At 45.1% G+C, this 17,139-nt stretch overlaps 2 protein-coding genes across 4 annotated transcripts in view; one reads left to right on the top strand and one right to left on the bottom strand.

Annotated features, from left to right (window-relative positions):
* Positions 1-4,188: 4,188 nt before the first annotated feature.
* On the bottom strand, positions 4,189-13,553 carry IFT20 (intraflagellar transport 20). 2 transcript variants are annotated; one of them, XM_032216611.1, is made up of 5 exons: positions 13,414-13,553; positions 9,470-9,665; positions 8,355-8,440; positions 7,298-7,401; positions 4,189-4,677 (listed from the first exon to the last, which is right to left on the bottom strand). In XM_032216611.1, exons 2-5 carry the CDS (start codon positions 9,594-9,596, stop codon positions 4,596-4,598), a joined length of 399 nt encoding a protein of 132 aa, XP_032072502.1. In that variant the 5' UTR covers positions 9,597-9,665; positions 13,414-13,553; the 3' UTR covers positions 4,189-4,595. The 2 variants fall into 2 exon arrangements, with proteins under 2 accessions (XP_032072502.1, XP_032072500.1); XM_032216609.1 differs by lacking the exon at positions 13,414-13,553 and adding an exon at positions 11,075-11,207 and having other exon boundaries at positions 4,190-4,677.
* A 164-nt stretch (positions 13,554-13,717) lies between these two features.
* The window catches only part of TNFAIP1 (TNF alpha induced protein 1), a 30,212-nt gene continuing 26,790 nt past the window's right edge, over positions 13,718-17,139 (top strand). Inside the window, exon 1 of one of the 2 annotated variants that reach the window (XM_032216608.1) lies at positions 13,718-13,835. The gene's annotated coding sequence lies outside the window, so the exon portion shown is untranslated. Of the gene's footprint in view, positions 13,931-17,139 lie in introns of both variants that reach the window. The other variant, XM_032216606.1, reaches the window with a different exon arrangement.

Below are 17,139 nucleotides of genomic sequence, written 5' to 3'. Positions count from 1 at the left end.
AGTGTTCAGTTTTGGAGATTAACCTGGTTCCTTCAAAATCAATTTCATGTCCTGTAGCTTTAAGGTGCTGGAAAAGGGAGGAAGTTTTTTCTTTTTTTCTTACTGCGTTCTTGTGTTCTGCGATGCGTGCGACACTTCAACACTGACCAAAAAATAGCCAACATCTTAAGAAACCCCAAAGACAAAATCCAGCTAGAAAACCAAGGAGTCTACGAAATACCATGCAAAATCTGCCCTGCAACATACATAGGACAAACGAACAGGAGAATAAATGCACTGCCCCCTGGAGTCGGGAACGACTAGCACATATGTGCAGGGAACCTTTACCTTTACATAATCCAGACAAGCTAGATAGGAGACTCATCCGGAGCTAGGTGATCTCATACAGGTTCCCCCCATTCGCCAATGAATCCCAGGTTTTCCACCTCCAAACAGTCAGGAAGGACCACAGTGCAAGTTCGCCGTTCCACATACAGCAATTCGGTCGCAAATTCCTTCACGAGGCAGACCCCCAATGCTTTAGGTTGGAACAGCTACAAGATCTCGACGGTTCCTTTTTACTTACAGCGCGGGAGGGTAAACTCCAGGCCACGGCAAAGGCAGACCGATGAATACAATCAACGGGATGTGAGCAGGGAAGTATAAGACGAAGGTCCACTTGAGGACGCGAGCCGCGACCATTGTCTCATCGGTGTCCGTCGGACTGGCAGGCGCTGGAAACAAAGGCTCGCTTTTCTCACCTTTCGGCTTTCCCATGGAGGGTGTGGCCTCCTGTCCACCTGCCCTGCCCAGTTCTTCAAGCAGACCTCTTGAGCGTGGGATCTTCACTAAAATCCCAAAGGTGCTTTCTTTCAAGAGGCAGCTGGACTTTCTGATATTTCTTTGAAGACATTTCACTTCTTATTCAAGAAGCCAAGGTGGCGCAGTGGTTAAATGCAGCACTGCAGGCTACTTCAGCTGACTGCAGTTCAGCAGTTCGGCTGTTCAAATCTCACCGGCTCAGGGTTGACTCAGCCTTCCATCCTTCCGAGGTGGGTAAAATGAGGACCCGGATTGTTGTTGGGGGCAATATGCTGACTCTGTAATTTTGTTTGATTTGATTTGTTTATTATTTATAGGCCGCCCTTTTCCCTGAGGGGACTCAGGGCGGCTTACAATTTATAGGGAGGGGAATACAAGACAAGACATAAGACAATACATAAGTAAAATAGAACACAACATTCATTCATCATTCGGGTGGGGACGGATTAGAATCTTTATCCCCAGGCCTGACGGGATAGCCAGATCTTGAGGGCTGTGCGGAAGGTCTGGACGGTGGTGAGGGTGCGAATCTCCACGGGGAGATCGTTCCAAAGGGTCGGAGCTACTACTGAAAAGGCTCTCCTCCGTGTAGTTGCCAGTCAACACTGACTGGCGGATGGAACTCGGAGGAGGCCTAATCTATGCGATCTAACAGGTCGTAGGGAGGTAATTGGCAGGAGGCGGTCTCTCAAACCGCTTAGAGAGGGCTGAAAGCCCTATGAAGCGGTATATAAGTCTAACTGCTAACTAACTAACTAACTAAGCTTCTTCAGCTCTGACTTCATCATTCAGTCGGAGCTGAAGAAGCTTCTTGGCTGAGAAGCGAAATGTCTTCAAAGAAAAACCAGAAAGTCCAGCTGCCTCTTGAAAAAAGCACCTTTGGGGCAACCATGACCTGGATGACTGAGAATATCCATAGACATTTTTGCTAAAGGTCTCACTGGGTGCTGTTACACACACACACACAAACACACAAACACACACAAGCACATCAGGATTATTCTCTGGCCACATGGACTCTAAATCTAAGGATTGCTGGTTTAAACCAATAGGAAGAGAAAAAACTTCCAACAAGTTTAATCCACTTATGATGTCCCCACGAATACCTCCTATAGTTTTAATTTTTTTTACTTATTTAACAAATGTATATGACTGCCCTTCCCGCCCCGAGTGACTCTGGATGCTGTACAATAAAACCAGGAATTAAAACCTTTTACAAACCCATTAAAATAAGCCTGGATGAAACAAGACCAGATGGAACAATGTTGGAATGCTTTTGCAAAATAACACCGCTATTCATCTGAATCCCTGGCCTGAGGGCAGGACAAGGCGGCTGGAAACTTATCCAAGGGAGATCCAACCTATACAGTGGGGGGGATTCAACTTTTTTTACTACCAGTTATGTGGGCATGGCATGGCTTGGTGGGCGTGGCAGGGGAAGGTTACTGCAAAATCCCCATTTCCTCCCAATCAGCTGGGACTCGGGAAGCAGAGAATAGATGGGGGCGAGGCCAGCCAGAGGTGGTATTTACCATTTCTCCGAACTACTCAAAATTTCCGCTCCCGGTTCTCCAGAACTGGTCAGAACCTGCTGACTTGGAGTGACCCCATGAAGTGACTCTGTGCTTTTATTTTTTGCTTATTTTATCAAATGCATATGGTTCCCCATCTCCCACCAAGGGACTCTGGGTGATGTACACTAAAAGCAGGAATTAAAACATTTTACAAATCCATTAGAATAAGAGTAGATAAAAGAAGTCCAGAAGAGGGAAGATGTTACGTACAATGTAACCAGCTTGCTGGCTTCGAATTACCAAGCTTGTTGAAAAAACATTTATGTAGCTTGAGAATTTAATGGAGAATGCTGGAATTCTTTTATCAAACAACACCAAACCATTTGCAACACACACACACACACACACACGTGTTGTATTTGTGCTGATAAATAAATTTGTGCTGATAAATAAATAAATCAGCACAAATACAACATAAATGTAACAAAGGCAACAATAAAAATATTGGGTTTCTGTCTGGATGGTCTCTTGTGACGAGCCGATAGAGAGAGAATGGAAGTAGTAAACTTCCTCCCATATTTGGGCATACCAGGGGTTGTGACTTTAAATGCATATATATACATACATACATACATACATACATACATACATACATACATACATACATACATATATATATATATATTCCATATATATAATGTTGTATTTGAGCTGATAAATAAATAAAGGGAGACTAGTATAGATCTATTTCAAGCTATTTAGCTCTCATCAGCTAACCATACCCTTACTAGGATTGAACCTGTGCTGTATTACATATTAAGCAGTTGTGTTAACCACTAAGCCACAAGGTTCTCCTCCTTTATCAGCTGAGCCAGGGAAATAGGTATGTATTTAGTGTCACAACCCCTGGTATGCCCAAATATGGGAGGAAGCATACTGCTTCCTTTCTCTATCGGCTCATCACAAGAGACCATCCAGACAGAAAGCCAATATTTTTACTGTTGCCTTTGTTACATTTGTTATATATATTTCCGCTACCGGTTCTCCAGAACTGGTCAGAACCTGCTGAATATATATTTCCGCTACCGGTTCTCCAGAACTGGTCAGAACCTGCTGAATACCACCTCTGAACCTATAACTAAGGAGGACAGCAACTGTCCGTGAGAACAATTAATCAGTGGAATGGGTTAGCTCCAGATGTTTTGGGTGCTCTTATCACAGGAGGCTTTTAAGAAATTGGACTGTTGTGTGTCCAGAATGGCATAGAGCCGTGATGGTGAACCTATGGCACACATGCCAGAAGTGGCATACAAGAGCCCTCTGTAGGCATGGATGCTGTCGCCAGCTGCTCTTCTGGTCTCCAGTGCACGCATATGTGCCGGCCAGTTGGTCTTCGCATGCGCCGGAGCGCTGGAAACCTGAAAACCAGCTGGCTAATGAGCACATGCCCACCAGCCAGCTGGTTTTTGGGTTTCCAGCGATCCTGTATGTGCTTTCAGGTTTAGACACTCAGTGCCAAAAAGGTTTGCCATCACTGGCATAGTCAGGGTCTTCTGCCTGAGCAGGGAGTTGGACTAGAAGACCCCCAAAGTTCCTTCCAACTCTTGTCATACTATTGCTGTTATCTACCACACGGAGGTCTCCTGGTGGTTCCCCATCCAATCATCAATCAAGGTCTGCAGGCTACTTCAGCTGACTGCCAGCTGCAGTTCAGCAGTTTGAATCCCACCAGGCTCACGGTTGACTCAGCCTTCCATCCTCCCGAGGTGGGTCAAATGAGGACCCAGATTGTTGGGGGCAAGAGGCTGGCTCTGTAAACCGCTTAGAGGGGGGTAGGGTGAAGTGGTATATAAGTCTAAGTGCTCTTGCTATTTCAAAAGATACTTAATTGTTCCTCAAAAGCATTTTATTTTCTTAAAAAGTGGGGAAGATGCACAAACCCAGTGAAAAATACTGTTTAGTGATGTAAACTCTCATTATAAACAGCTGCTAAAAAAAAAAGAGAAGACTTAAATACAAGAATTGCTCCTTCCTTCTCATCCTTTGGAAGCACATCCAATCACAAACATCTTCCCATGGAACCTGCCAATCGTGTTATTTTTGTTATCCCCAACCCCAGGGCAGGTTGCTTGGGGACAATGAAAACTCTTCGGATTGGAGAGGAGATCTTGGAAGGTGTGTCCTCAGTCGATGCTTTCACAGCCGGTCTGAATTGCCTGCTTTGGAACAACAGGAATGGGTCAAGTTCTCTTGGTCTGCTGGTTGCCATCAGTTCTTGGTCTACTTCTGGAAGATAAACTGGTCGATGAATTCATTCTGGTCCGCTTCTATTTTGCACAGTGTTTGATACTCCACTCGGTACCTGAGGAACAAGGAGAGCAAAGAATGAGCTGGCTGGGCTGAAGACAGCTTGAAGGGTGAAGAATTGGGGGAGATTTTTCAGCTGGGAACAAGAGCCATGCCAGGAACAAGAGCTGATGGCTTTCACGTCTTTGCATTCTTGAGTTACTCCTCAGAATAATTTAGGGAGTAAAAAAACCCTTCCAGCATTCTTTTGCATTTTTCGGCAGCTGTTTTATGACAACCGGCTCCAAGAACATAGAGAAAACCCCTCCCTGATGGATGCTGGGGATGGCCAATCAGGCTGGCTCTGGGCAGATGAGGGCAGGAGGAATAAAAGTGTTCCGGGAGTGTTTGGAAGGCCATGCAATTAATTGGCCCTTTGGAAAAACTCAGTGGTATTTGGCATATTTAAGCGCTTTAGAAAACCTCCAGAGATAATCGTGACGCCGATAGAAAAGAATATATGTAGCTCAGGGTTGAAGTATGGGATCCTCGGTGCACTCTGTTTATTATAAATAGAGCGAGCCGAGGTGGCGCAGTGGTTAAATGCAGCACTGCAGGCTACTTCAGCTGACTGCAGTTCTGCAGTTCGGCTGTTCAAATCTCACCGGCTCAGGGTTGACTCAGCCTTCCATCCTTCCGAGGTGGGTAAAATGAGGACCCGGATTGTTGTTGGGGGCAATATGCTGACTCTGTAAACCGCTTAGAGAGGGCTGAAAGCCCTATGAAGCGGTATATAAGTCTAACTGCTATTGCTATTGCTATATCGTACCTTGTCCGGCCGGCGTAGATGGGAGTATGATTTTCTCCTTGTCAGTTTTTTATTACGGTATTGTTTCCTGCTTATTTGTCTGGTGTTAATCCTTACATCAGGGATTAACTAGCATTAGCAAATAGTTAATTAAATAGCATTAGCAAATAGCATCCAAAAGTAAATCAGAGTCCAAGGCAAAGTATTGCCCAAAGTTCCAATTTATTAAGAGAGCCATGTTGGCCCATCTGGGAAAACCCAAATCTGAAAGCTTTCAGGTTTTCCCCACCCAGTTGAAAGTTCAAGATCTTGCCCACACACCCACAAGTCCATCACATGGTCCAATTTCCCACTGCCATGCTGGCAGTTCCACCCATCCATTTTCGGCCAGGTGCAGAGGTGCAAAGACAAAGGATGACCTTGGCTTACTAGAAAGAATTTTGTTATGGCTACATAGCATCTAACTCTGTACAATCCCCCCCTCCCATTTTCCCACAATGGAAAATGCATAGTAGAATAATAGAAAGTGTGGCAGGCCAAAGATCCAAAAGAAAATATCGCTGGAGGCCTGACACCCTACTTATCTAGATGTTGGTTGCTGGAGCAGATGCAGTCTAGTCTTTTAGTTTCCTTCTTAGGTATTTTTTTGACTGGTGTGTAAATGTGGTTTATTTCTATGTGTCTATTGACGGCCGAATAGGTAGCAAACCCCACACTCATTCACACTGAGGATGTTGGGTTGTTTGCAAACAAGAGAGCACCAAGGATTCCATAATGCTTAGCCTTGGGGGGGATAGTTTTGCTCCTCAAATGTTAAATAATCCGTTTCTCCCAAAATGCAAGTACTCCTGCGCTGTCCTATCTGGCAAGCAAAATGTACACAGGGGGAGGATCAAAAGAGTCAAGATGGCAATGAACCCATGGAAACAAACCCTTTCCCCTGTTTACGCAATGCATGTGAAAGAGGGGAACCGGTGCTATCACGATAATGTGATTAAGCAGGTCACTTTCTCTAACCTGGGGCCCTAACAGGTTAGGACAGCATCTGGCAGAATTCCCAATGTTGTGGTTGAAACTGAGAAAGGCAGCCCGAGGGAAGGCTTTAAAACATAGCCTCATCTTCTCTTTTATTAATCTTTCCCATCAAAGCTAATTACATTCTGAGCCACGGTGACACAGTGGTTAGAGTGCAGTATTGCAGGGCTACTTCTGCTGACTGCCGGCTGCCTGCAATTTGGCAGTTCCAATCTCACCAGGCTCGAGGTTGACTCAGCCTCCCATCCATCTGAGGTGGGTAAAAGGCAGACCCAGATTCTTGGGGGCAAGAAGCTGACTCTGTAAACAGCTTAGAGAGGGCTGTAAAAGCACTGTAAAGCAGTATATAAGTCTAAGTGGTATCGCTATCCTCCTTGGGATTACTCGGAAGCAAACTCCACTCAGCAAAAGCAGACCGTTTATCCCTTGCAGAAATATCTTGTGACTCACCCCACCCCAATTTTAAAAAAAGTATTTTTTTAAGTAGAGGAGAATTTAGGACAAGGGTTTATCAACCTCAGCGACTTTAAGAAGATTGGACTTCCACTCCCAGAATTCCTCAGACAAAGTTGAGAAACATTAATATAGGATAACAAATCTCATCAGACAGCACTAAATGAGGGGAGCAAGGCTGCCAAAATCTTGCATGATTTCAGATTTTGTGTGTGTGTGTGTGTGTGTGTGTGTGTGTGTGTGTGTGTGTAGAGAGAGAGAGAAGGAAAATAATATCCTTCCCTGATATAAGGCTCAGATGCTTTAAGGACAGGAGACATACTGGCGCTCCAGTTTTTGTGGCCAGGAAACCTAGGATGAGCTCAGCAGGTATTTGGAAATTCCTTTGTCTATTCCTAACCTTTCCAACTGCGTCTTCTTCTCGGCGATCAATGCTTGGAGTTGTTGCTGTTGGGCCTCTCTTTGCTTTGCTATGGACTTCAGTAAGTTACGGGCCCCGATTGCCTGCAAAAGAAGACAACTTTATTTTTTTTTCCAAAGTAAGTTTTTTTTTTTTTTTTGCAATCCTTCTAAATGGAGCTAAAATTGTTAGGGGCGCTCCACCTCTAAAGAAATCTGTTGGTAAGCATCGATGTCTAGTATAGACCTGCTTTAAATGAGCCGAGCAGAAAGAGTTGATATTATCCCATGCCCGCATGACAAAATGACAGTATCTCTCTAGGCCAGTGATAGCAAACCTTTTTCTAAAGGTGTGCCAAAACTGTGCATGTGCGTACTATCGCGCTTGCGCATGTGCCCACCCACATGCGCATGTGCAAGTGACCCCCCCACCGCGCATGTGGGGGGGGATTTTTGCCCTCCCCACTCTCCTTCCCCAGGCTCCAGGAAAGCCTACAGAACCTGGGGAGGATGAAAACAGGCCCAATGGGCCAAAGGGAAGTTCGTTCCAAATTTCCAGTTGGGCCTGTTTTTCACCCTCTCTAGGCTCTGGAGGCTTTCCTGAAGCCTGGAGAGGGTGAAAACAGCCTCCCCCAGCCCTCCGGAAAGCTGAAAATCAGCTGGCCGGTGCACACATGCATGCTGGAGCTGAGGGCTACCGAGGGCTGCTGTGCCAGCAAATATGGCTCCACGTGCCACAGGAGATTTTACAGTTCAGCATCATGGCTCTAAGCTGATCTTCTGATTTACAACCTGTCAGGTTCTCTTTTTAATTGTTTCCCCCCCCCCATATTATTTTTTTAAAGTTAGCCAAAGCAGAGATCCTGTTGAGTGCAGAGATATTTCGAGAAAATGACTACTCATAGATCAGAAACGCTTTGACCCAAAACATTAACACCTCTTTTCTACTCAAAGGCATAAATACTTTTTTTTTTGAGGGGGAGGGGGGGGAAGAATGAGGGAGGTTGTCCTTCAAATTAGCCTCCTTGGGAAATATTCCTTTATAAATGCTCCTTTACCTTGATCTTCTCATTTTCTGTGGCTTTTGCAAGCTGATCTACCAGTTCAATCAGGTTGCCCACTATTTTTTTAAATTCGGCAATTTCTGCAAAAAGAAAGAAAGCAGTAAAAGAAAATGTTTACACCAATATCATCAGACAAAGGACCGTAGAGTTAATATGGAAATTTCTATTATAATTTTTTTAGAGCGCTAGGTCACAATTCTGCATTTGGAATCATTCAAGTGCCTCTGACCATTTGCTCATCGACTCAAACAAGGACTTTTAGAAACACATAAATCTTCACCAATGCCCACAGACACGGATATACTCCTGCATACAGCCCTACCAGAGGTGGTATTCAGCCAGTTCTGACCGGTTCCGGTAACGGAAATTGTGAGTAGTTTGGAGAACGCGGCAAATACCACCCTTGGCTGGCTCCGCCCCCATCTATTCCCTGTCTCCCGAGTCCCAGCTGATTGGCTGGGTCTTCTTCTGTTGCCCTATGGGAAAGCAGGTTAGTGGAGTGGGAAAGGAATGGAGATTTTACAGTATCCTTCCCCTGCCACACCCACCAAGCCACGCCACGCCCACAGATCCAGTAGTAAAAAAATTTAAATCCCACCACTGACCTACACATCCAAACTTGATTTTGGAGATCAAGATTTAAGATAACTCTCATTTTTGCAGAGCTAACCAGCCACAAGAATTTGAGCCCCTATCCCTGACCATAGAAAAAACCATCCATTTCCCACATAGGGAGAGGCATCTCTGATGGGCAGGCTGCTAGGAATGTCAGGAGCAAGAGGTGAAAGAGAGCAAGGACCTGGTAGAATTTTATGGGACCATATTTGGCCACAGTTCCAAACCCAGCTGGCCATGACATTCTCGGGTCCCAGAAGCCTTTGTCTCTGTCCTAGTCTAAATGAGTCATTTCTGCATGAAAAGCTGGATCAGCCAGAGAGAATACCAAAACATAGAGCCAGTTATGGCATCTTCCAGATGAGCTAAGTTACAAATCACCCCACAACCATCCCTTGTTAACCCCGTCGGTGTGAACCAGGCCTTCACAACATCATCCTGGCTCTGCTGTATGGAGGGGCAGCTCTCTCTGCCAATCAGCCAAGAAGACTTACTGTCTACAAACAGTCTGCATTCCTCTTTCAGCTCTGTGGTTTGTTGGGCCACCTCTGGATCCAAAACCCTCAATTTGTTCAGCTCGTCAAAGTGGAGGCCTGCCTCTCCTAGGATGTCTTTTGCCATTATAAGTTCTTTTCAAGTGGCTGGAGAAACATCAAGACCCAGTTCCAGAGAGCAGGAAAAAGCAGTCCTCTGAAAATCAAGACATTGAGGATATTTTAGGAGGTTCTTCCATATTTTGTAGAACTAAAATAAGAAACCTTTCCTGGGAATAAAGAAACAGGCAATACCCCCAATTTTGAATGTTGAATGTTTGAATGTTTATTTAATTTGTATGCCGCCCCACTCCCGAGGGACTCGTGGCGGCTAACAACCAAAGGGGGGAAGGGGATACAAATAAGATAAAAGACAAACAGAGTAAAAACAACAGCAGTCACAACATTTCAAGTGGGGCTGGAAATTCATCAGCCCCAGGCCTGCTGGAAGAACCAGGTCTTCATGACTTTGCGGAAAGCCTGGAGGATGGTGAGGGTCTGGATCTCCACGGGGAGATCGTTCCAGAGGGCCGGAGCAGCCACAGAGAAGGCCCTCCTCCGGGGATTTGCCAGTCGGCACTGGCTGGCAGATGGAATTCGGAGGAGGCCTAATCTGTGGGATCTGATTGGTCGTAGGGAGGTAATTGGCAATTTTAATCCCATTTTTAAAATTGGCGTCTGTAATATTTACTAATGTAGATGATTATTCTTTTGCAACCTTGCAAATGGCATTTTTTTCTGGGTGTCCTCAATACGTCTGGCCACAAGCTCTAGGATAGGTCTCCTGCGTGAGCAGGAGGTTGGACTACATGACCTCCAAGGTCCCTTCCAACTCTGCTAAGGTTACTGTTTGCAGAATAAATGTGTTTAAGGGCTGCAGCTTGATCTGTGGGGGTCGTCATCCTACAGACACATTTACTTGGCAATGAACAGACTAATGTTGTCAGCTGTCACCTTATGCTTTTAAGATGCAGCAGATCCGACAGATGTTCACTGCTGAGAAAACCACAAACTGGATATAAAAAGGAATATATTGCGAAAGTTTTTTTTCTGTACTTCAATCCCCCTTTTTTTTGTAGGATTGGGCCAAGGGGATACCCAAAATTGGTAAATTTTAAAATCTTTAATTATCCTGATGGGGGATTGCTATTCTCTTGGGGGGGGGGGTGTTACAGTGTTTCACTATTCATGCCCGCAAACTTTTCATAAACTGGAGAAGACAATATAAAGAACTCTTAAAAATGAGGTTCCCTTCATCCCAACACAGAGATGGGGGAGAAACGGGGCTCTAATTCAGGAAACAGCAGTGTTTACAGCCCCCCCCACTTGGTGTCCTCCAGATGTGGGAGCCTTTGACTCCCAGAATTCCTAGCCAATTATAGCAATACAATTCTTTGTTTCCAGGAGCCACCCGACGTCATTCTCTACCATCGCTCCCTTGCAGCTGACATGTAATGGCTGCTCCTGAATCTGGAGGCTCCATTCTAGGAAATACAAGTAAGCAGCCTCCTCCTCCTCCTCTTCTTCTTTCCCACTCTACCGCCCCTTGAACCCCACCCTACTTACCCGCAGGGTCCCTAAAAGCTCCCCCGGTGTCCCAAGCTCGCCGCAGCCTTCAGCTGCCACGGCGACAGAAGAAACAACAGCAGCAGCAGCCGCCGCCTGTGCCCCGCCCACGCGGCTTATCCCATGCGCTCGTGGGGGGGGGAGGAGAGCGCCGGCTTCGCTTGGCATTCTGGGAAGCGTAGTTCGGTGGGAAGAATCCAAAGTTTAGGAAGTGGAGGGGGGAGGGGTCTCAAGGAAGGCACGAGGCAGATGATGCCGGAGAAGGAGTTTCGATCTATGACCGCAAAGATCCTATGCAGGATTCACTTGCTTGTTTATTTATTCAGTATCTACCGCCTCCCATCTCAGCCAAGTGACTCTGGGGTGGTTAGCAGTTATAGTAAGAATAACACAGTTGGAAGGGACCTTGGCAGTCTTCTAGTCCAACCCCCTATATCTTTTTAGGTAGACTTGAGAGCATCTGCACCAAAGACAAATTCCTTGTGTGTCCAATCACACTTGGCCAATAAATAATTCTATCTATCTATCTATCTATCTATCTATCTATCTATCATCTATCTATCTATCTATCTATCTATCATCTATCTATCTATCATCTATCTATCTGTCAATCAGTCAATCAGTCAATCTATCTATCTATCTATCTATCTATCTATCTATCTATCTATCTAACATCTATCTATCTATCTATCATCCATCTATCATCTATCTATCTATCTATCTATCTATCAATATCATCTATATCTCTATCATCTATCTATCATCTATCTATCATCTATCTATCTATCTATCTATCTATCTATCTATCTATCTATCTATCTATCAATCTATCATCTATCTATCTATCAATCTATCATCTATCTATCTATCTATCAATCTATCATCTATCTATCATCTATCTATCATCTATCTATCTATCTATCTATCTATCTATCTATCTAACATCTATCTATCATCTATCATCTATCTATCAATCAGTCTATCTATCAATCAGTCTATCTATCTATCTATCTATCTATCTATCTATCTATCTAACATCTATCATCTATCATCTATCTATCTATCTATCTATCTATCTATCTATCTATCTATCTATCATCTATCTATCATCTATCTATCTATCTATCAATATCATCTATATCTATCTCTATCATCTATCTATCTATCATCTATCTATCTATCTATCTATCAATCTATCATCTATCTATCTATCTATCTATCATCTATCTATCTATCTATCTATCTATCTATCTATCTATCTATCTATCTATCTCTATCCATCCATCTATTCATTCAAGCAGGAGACACTATACCATTTTAGACAATTGGCTCTTCAGTCTCTTCTTTAAAAAACCTCCAGTGATGAAACACCTACAACGTCTGGAGCCCAGCTCTTCCACTGATTAATTGTCCTCACTGTCAAGAAGTTTCTCCTTAATTCCAGGTTGCTTCTCTCCTTGCTTAGTTTCCACCAATTCTTTCTTGTCCTGCCCTCTAGTGCTTTGAAAAAATAAATTGCCCCCCTTTTCCTAGTAGCAGCTGGGAGTTGTAGTTCTAAGACTAGGAAACAGTTAAAGCAGAGCAACAGAAGCATCCAAAAAAATGAATACAGCAGCCAAAAGAGTCCCAAGGGAGTGGGTGGCATACAAATGTCAATAAACTCAAACTCAAAATAGCGAACCAACTAATGTAAAGCCAAGAAACGGGGCTCTTAACATATATAGGTGCCCTGTAAGCATGGGTGCCAGTTCCATCAACAGAGCCCTTTTCTCAAGCCACATCACAATGAGAGGAAAACATGCTTATCTGAAACCACAGCTGAATTCACACAACACAAATGACCTGGTCCATCGAAAACCTACCAGTAGCAGCTGTTAACTGCACAACACGATTAAACTGGTTTGTAATTTTTGTAGCTTAACATGTTGTGTAAACCGAATTTTGTTTCCTGACCGTGTTGAGTTAATCCAAAAAAGGGTTTAATTCAATCAGTCGTTTAAACCTGTCAACTAGAGTTTTGGACAACAAATCAAGAATATAAGGCTGGAGTCCTAACTGGTATTTTCTTAAACCAGGAAGAAGCCCCAATCAATCCAGGGTAACTCAATTTTGAGTAGCTAAACAAGGTCACGAGTTAGAAAAAGTAGAATAGAATAAAATAGAATAGCTTTATTGGCCAAGTGTGATTGGACACACAAGGAATTTGTCTTTGGTGCAGATATATTTGTCAAGAATCATAAGGTACAACACTTAATGATAGTCATAGGGTACACATAAGCAATCAGGAAACAATATCAATATAAATCGTAAGGATACAAGCAATAAAGTTGAAATCTTACACATGACTATCTCGATCAGCCTAAGAAAAGGATTGCCATATATTCTCCAGATGTGTGGACTGGTAATGACAGGAATCGAAATTCAACAGATACGGATTGTTAACGATTTCTATTAATGAGTAAAACGTCTTTGCCATGATTGCCTGCCAGAAAGCGCTCGATAGCTCCGGCTTCGGCACGCATGCCTGCCTGCCTGCCTGGATTGGCGAGAGACAGAGCCCTGGCTTGTCGGGAGATGTAGTTCCCGGTGGCCTTCGACAGTGTATATCGGGGAATGGACGCCGGCGCGCAGGGCGTGCCGGGAGTTGTAGGCTGAGTTCTCGCGATTGGGAAGCCTGTTGCTGCAACCCCAACTTGGAGCTTCTCTCTTTGGCCGGGATTGAGAAGCTGAAGGCGCGGCGAGTCGCTCGGAGTCGGTTGAGGTCAGTTCCGCTCCTTTGCCTGGCCCAACGCTCGGGGGTCCCGCGGAGACATTGGTGGCCTAGTGTGGGAGCAGCGCGGGGCGGCTCGGAAGCAGGTAAAAGAAAAGAACCAGCGGCTGGCAGGGCGAATCCGGGGTGGGAGGGCCCGCGTTTGGGGCAGAGACCGGGGAAGTGAAGTTGATTCTGTATTTGGGGACGAGAGGTTTGAGATAAAGCGAGGTGGGCGGGAGTAAGGGCAGGGGGGGTGAAAGAGTTTCCTTTCCTTTTTTATTGACAGTGTTTGTATAATTTATAGCCCCTTCCCAACCTCTCTTAGCGGCGGTAGATAGGAGTCCGTTGCAGGGGGTTTGAAACAGGCTGGAGGTGGGGAAACGCTATACCTGTTGAAGGATAGCCCGCAGTTCAAACCCAGGAAATGGTCATGGTAGGGTCACTTGGTGGTCATCTAGTCCAACCCCGCTCAAGCAAGAGACTCTACACCATTTCTGACAAATGGCAGTCCTGTCTCTTCTTGAAAGTCTCAAGTGATGAAGCCCCCACAACTTCCGAAGGCAACTTCTGTTCTATTGGTTGATTGTTCTCCCTGTCAGAAAGTTCCTCCTTATTTCCAGGTTGAATCTCTCCTTGGTCAGTTTCCATCCATTATTCCTTGCCTGGCCTTCAGGTTTCTTAGAAAATAGCTTGATCCCCTCCTCTCTGTGGCAGCCCCTCAAATATTGGAAGTGTTATCATGTCTCCCCTGGTCCTTCTCTTCACTAGACTAGCCATGCCCAGTTTCTGTAACCATTCTTCGTATGTTTTAGCCTCCCCTCCCCTCAACATCTTTCTTTTTTCTGCTCTGCACTCTTTCCAGAGTCTCAACATCTTTTTATAGTGTGGTGACCAAAACTGCATGCAGTACTCTAGGTGTGGTCTTACTAGGGCTTTATAGAGTGGTGTTGGTACCTCCCTTGATCTTGATTGTATCCCTCTGTTAATGCAACTTAGGACTGCATTGGCTTTTTTGGCTGCCGCTGCACACTGCTGGCTCATACATTGGGTATATTAAATCTTAAAATGAGATTAAATGAAACCTAGGGATTCTCCCCCACTCCTGGTCATAAGTATCCTACCTTTGGTACACAGCCCCCAACATGCATTCAGAAGCAAGTGTGCTCCTTCGCTTGAAAACAGTTGGGCACACCCTTCCGTAAATATAGCCAGGATAGCAATAGACCTTAAGCTTATGTACCACTTTACGGTGCATTACATCCCTTTCTAAGCGGTTTTTACAAAGTCAGCATATTGCACCCATCAATTTTGGATCCTCATTTTACCCACCTCAGAAGAATAGAAGGCTGAGTCAACCTTGAGCCCGGTGGGATTTGAACTGGCAAATTGCAGTAAGGCGGCAGCCAGCAGAATTAGCCTGCAGTACTACACTCTAACCAATGCGCCACTGTGGCTCATGGGTGGTGTAGTAGTTAAAGCATTGGATCAGAACTGGAGGAGACTTGGGCTGAAGTCCAAACGCAACCCTGGAAGCGAGGGGGTGGTGATAACTCAGCCAGATGTATCTGGCAGGGTTGAGGGAACTTTTTGGGGATTATAGGAAGGGAGCTTCCTGAAGGCTCCAGAGGATGAAAAATGGACCTACGGGCAAACCCAAAGTTCATTCTCAAACTTCCAGTTTGCCCATAGGGCTACTTTTCATGACCCGACAAATGCGCGCACGACAAAAGCTCACCGACAAAACTGTGGCGCTAAAACCGTGACGTCATTAATGCGCCGACAACAGCGCGATTTAAGTTAAGGTAAGGGTTAGGGTCAGGTTTAGAGTGCGCTTCTGTCAGCACGCTGTTGTCGGTGCGCTTCAGCGCTCATTCGTCAGCGCGGTTTAGAACTCGCGGTTTTGTCACCGCGGTTTCATCGGGCGCGCTTTTGTCGGTGAACCGCTATTTTTCACGCTTCAGGGAAGCCTCGGGGGGGGGGGCTGTTTTCGCCCTTCCCAGCCTCCTAGAAAGCCTCCGGAGACTGGGGAGCTAGCGAAAAATGGGCCCATCACGTGCCAAAAGCATTTGGGGGAGGGCAGGGGTCAAACACGCATGCACGCATGGGGGGGCATGTGCATAGCATTATGGGTGTGGGTATCCCCGCGAACAACCCCTCTGCGCTCCCCCCCCCCCGCTTTTGGCATGCGATGGGAAAAAGTTTAGCCCTCACTGCCCTATATTATTTCAGACAAATTCTTATCTGAAATAGATAGGATTAGTAAGTGAATTTTGAAAAAAATGTGGCCAAATTTTAGCAGTGTGATCTGCAAGAGCAGCAGAGCTAGCGAACTGGGAGCGTAAACATCAGCATGGTACCCATCTGCCACGGTGGTACAGTTTGTTAGAGTGCAGTACTGCAGGCTCGTCTGCTGACTGCCGGCTGCCTGCAATTTGGCAGTTCAAATCTCACCAGACTCAAAGTTGGCTCAGCCTTCCACCCTTCCAAGGTGGGTAAAATGAGGATGGGCTGACTCTGTAAACCGCTTAGTAAGGGGTGTAAAGCACTATAGAAGTCTAAGTGCGATTGCTGTTGCTATCTGTTCCATATGGGGGCCACAGGAGAAGACAGCTACATCTGTGGCATATCTAGACTTGCGACCTAGAACTGCCCAGAATGCTTAGCCATGATATATGTTAAAGGCTGGCACATTGGATTTAGATGGGTGAGAGCCAGGTTCAGGTTTACCCAAAGGGGCTCAGCCAAAGAAATTATTTGAATGTCCTGGGCTCTGCTTCTCTCGCTCAGCTGTCCTGCAGCAAGACAACAGGACCTCATCTGTTGCCAGATGAAAAATGTAATAAAACATTAATTCTCTTCCTGGCTGCTCTTTCTGCCCCGTTGAAGCCAAGATTGGAGTTGCAAAATTGCAAAATTAGATTATTATTTTTTCCCCACCAGAGGCTTGAAGCAGGATTTTCCATGGGAAGGAAAGGGCACCACTGGATAAATGAGCATTTCACTCTGAAAATGGCCATGAGAAAGACTGAGTGCGTTGTGGTATCTGGTAGAGAGGCGGTTCTTTTGTGGGCTGAGAGACGGAAGAAAGAAAAACTCCTTTGCTACCTTTTTAGAATTCTGTCTTACAAGGTAGTCCTCATTTAGCGACTGCCTTGCACGGCAGCCACTTACAGTTAGGAAGGTGATGGAAAAAAGTAACTTTGGGGCCAACCCTTGCATTGACAATCTTTGCCAAAAAAAAAAAGCCAAGGAAACTTGAAGTAAAACGATAAAAAATAACAGTACTTCTCTTAACAACTGCTTCATTTAATGA

Source organism: Thamnophis elegans, chromosome 4 (assembly GCF_009769535.1).
Source record: "Thamnophis elegans isolate rThaEle1 chromosome 4, rThaEle1.pri, whole genome shotgun sequence".
Classification (NCBI taxonomy): Eukaryota; Metazoa; Chordata; class Lepidosauria; order Squamata; family Colubridae; genus Thamnophis; species Thamnophis elegans.
The sequence above is the reverse complement of the archived record's forward strand: the minus strand, read 5'-3'. Positions and strand labels throughout refer to the sequence as shown.

Coding starts and splice junctions, on each gene's coding strand:
- IFT20 (XM_032216611.1), bottom strand. CDS start 9,596: ATGGCAAAAGACATCCTAGGAGAGGCAGGCCTCCACTTTGACGAGCTG. Junction 8,441..9,469: donor ATGCAGACTGTTTGTAGACA/GTAAGTCTTCTT, acceptor TTCTTTTTGCAG/AAATTGCCGAATTTAAAAAA. Junction 7,402..8,354: donor CAGAAAATGAGAAGATCAAG/GTAAAGGAGCAT, acceptor CTTCTTTTGCAG/GCAATCGGGGCCCGTAACTT.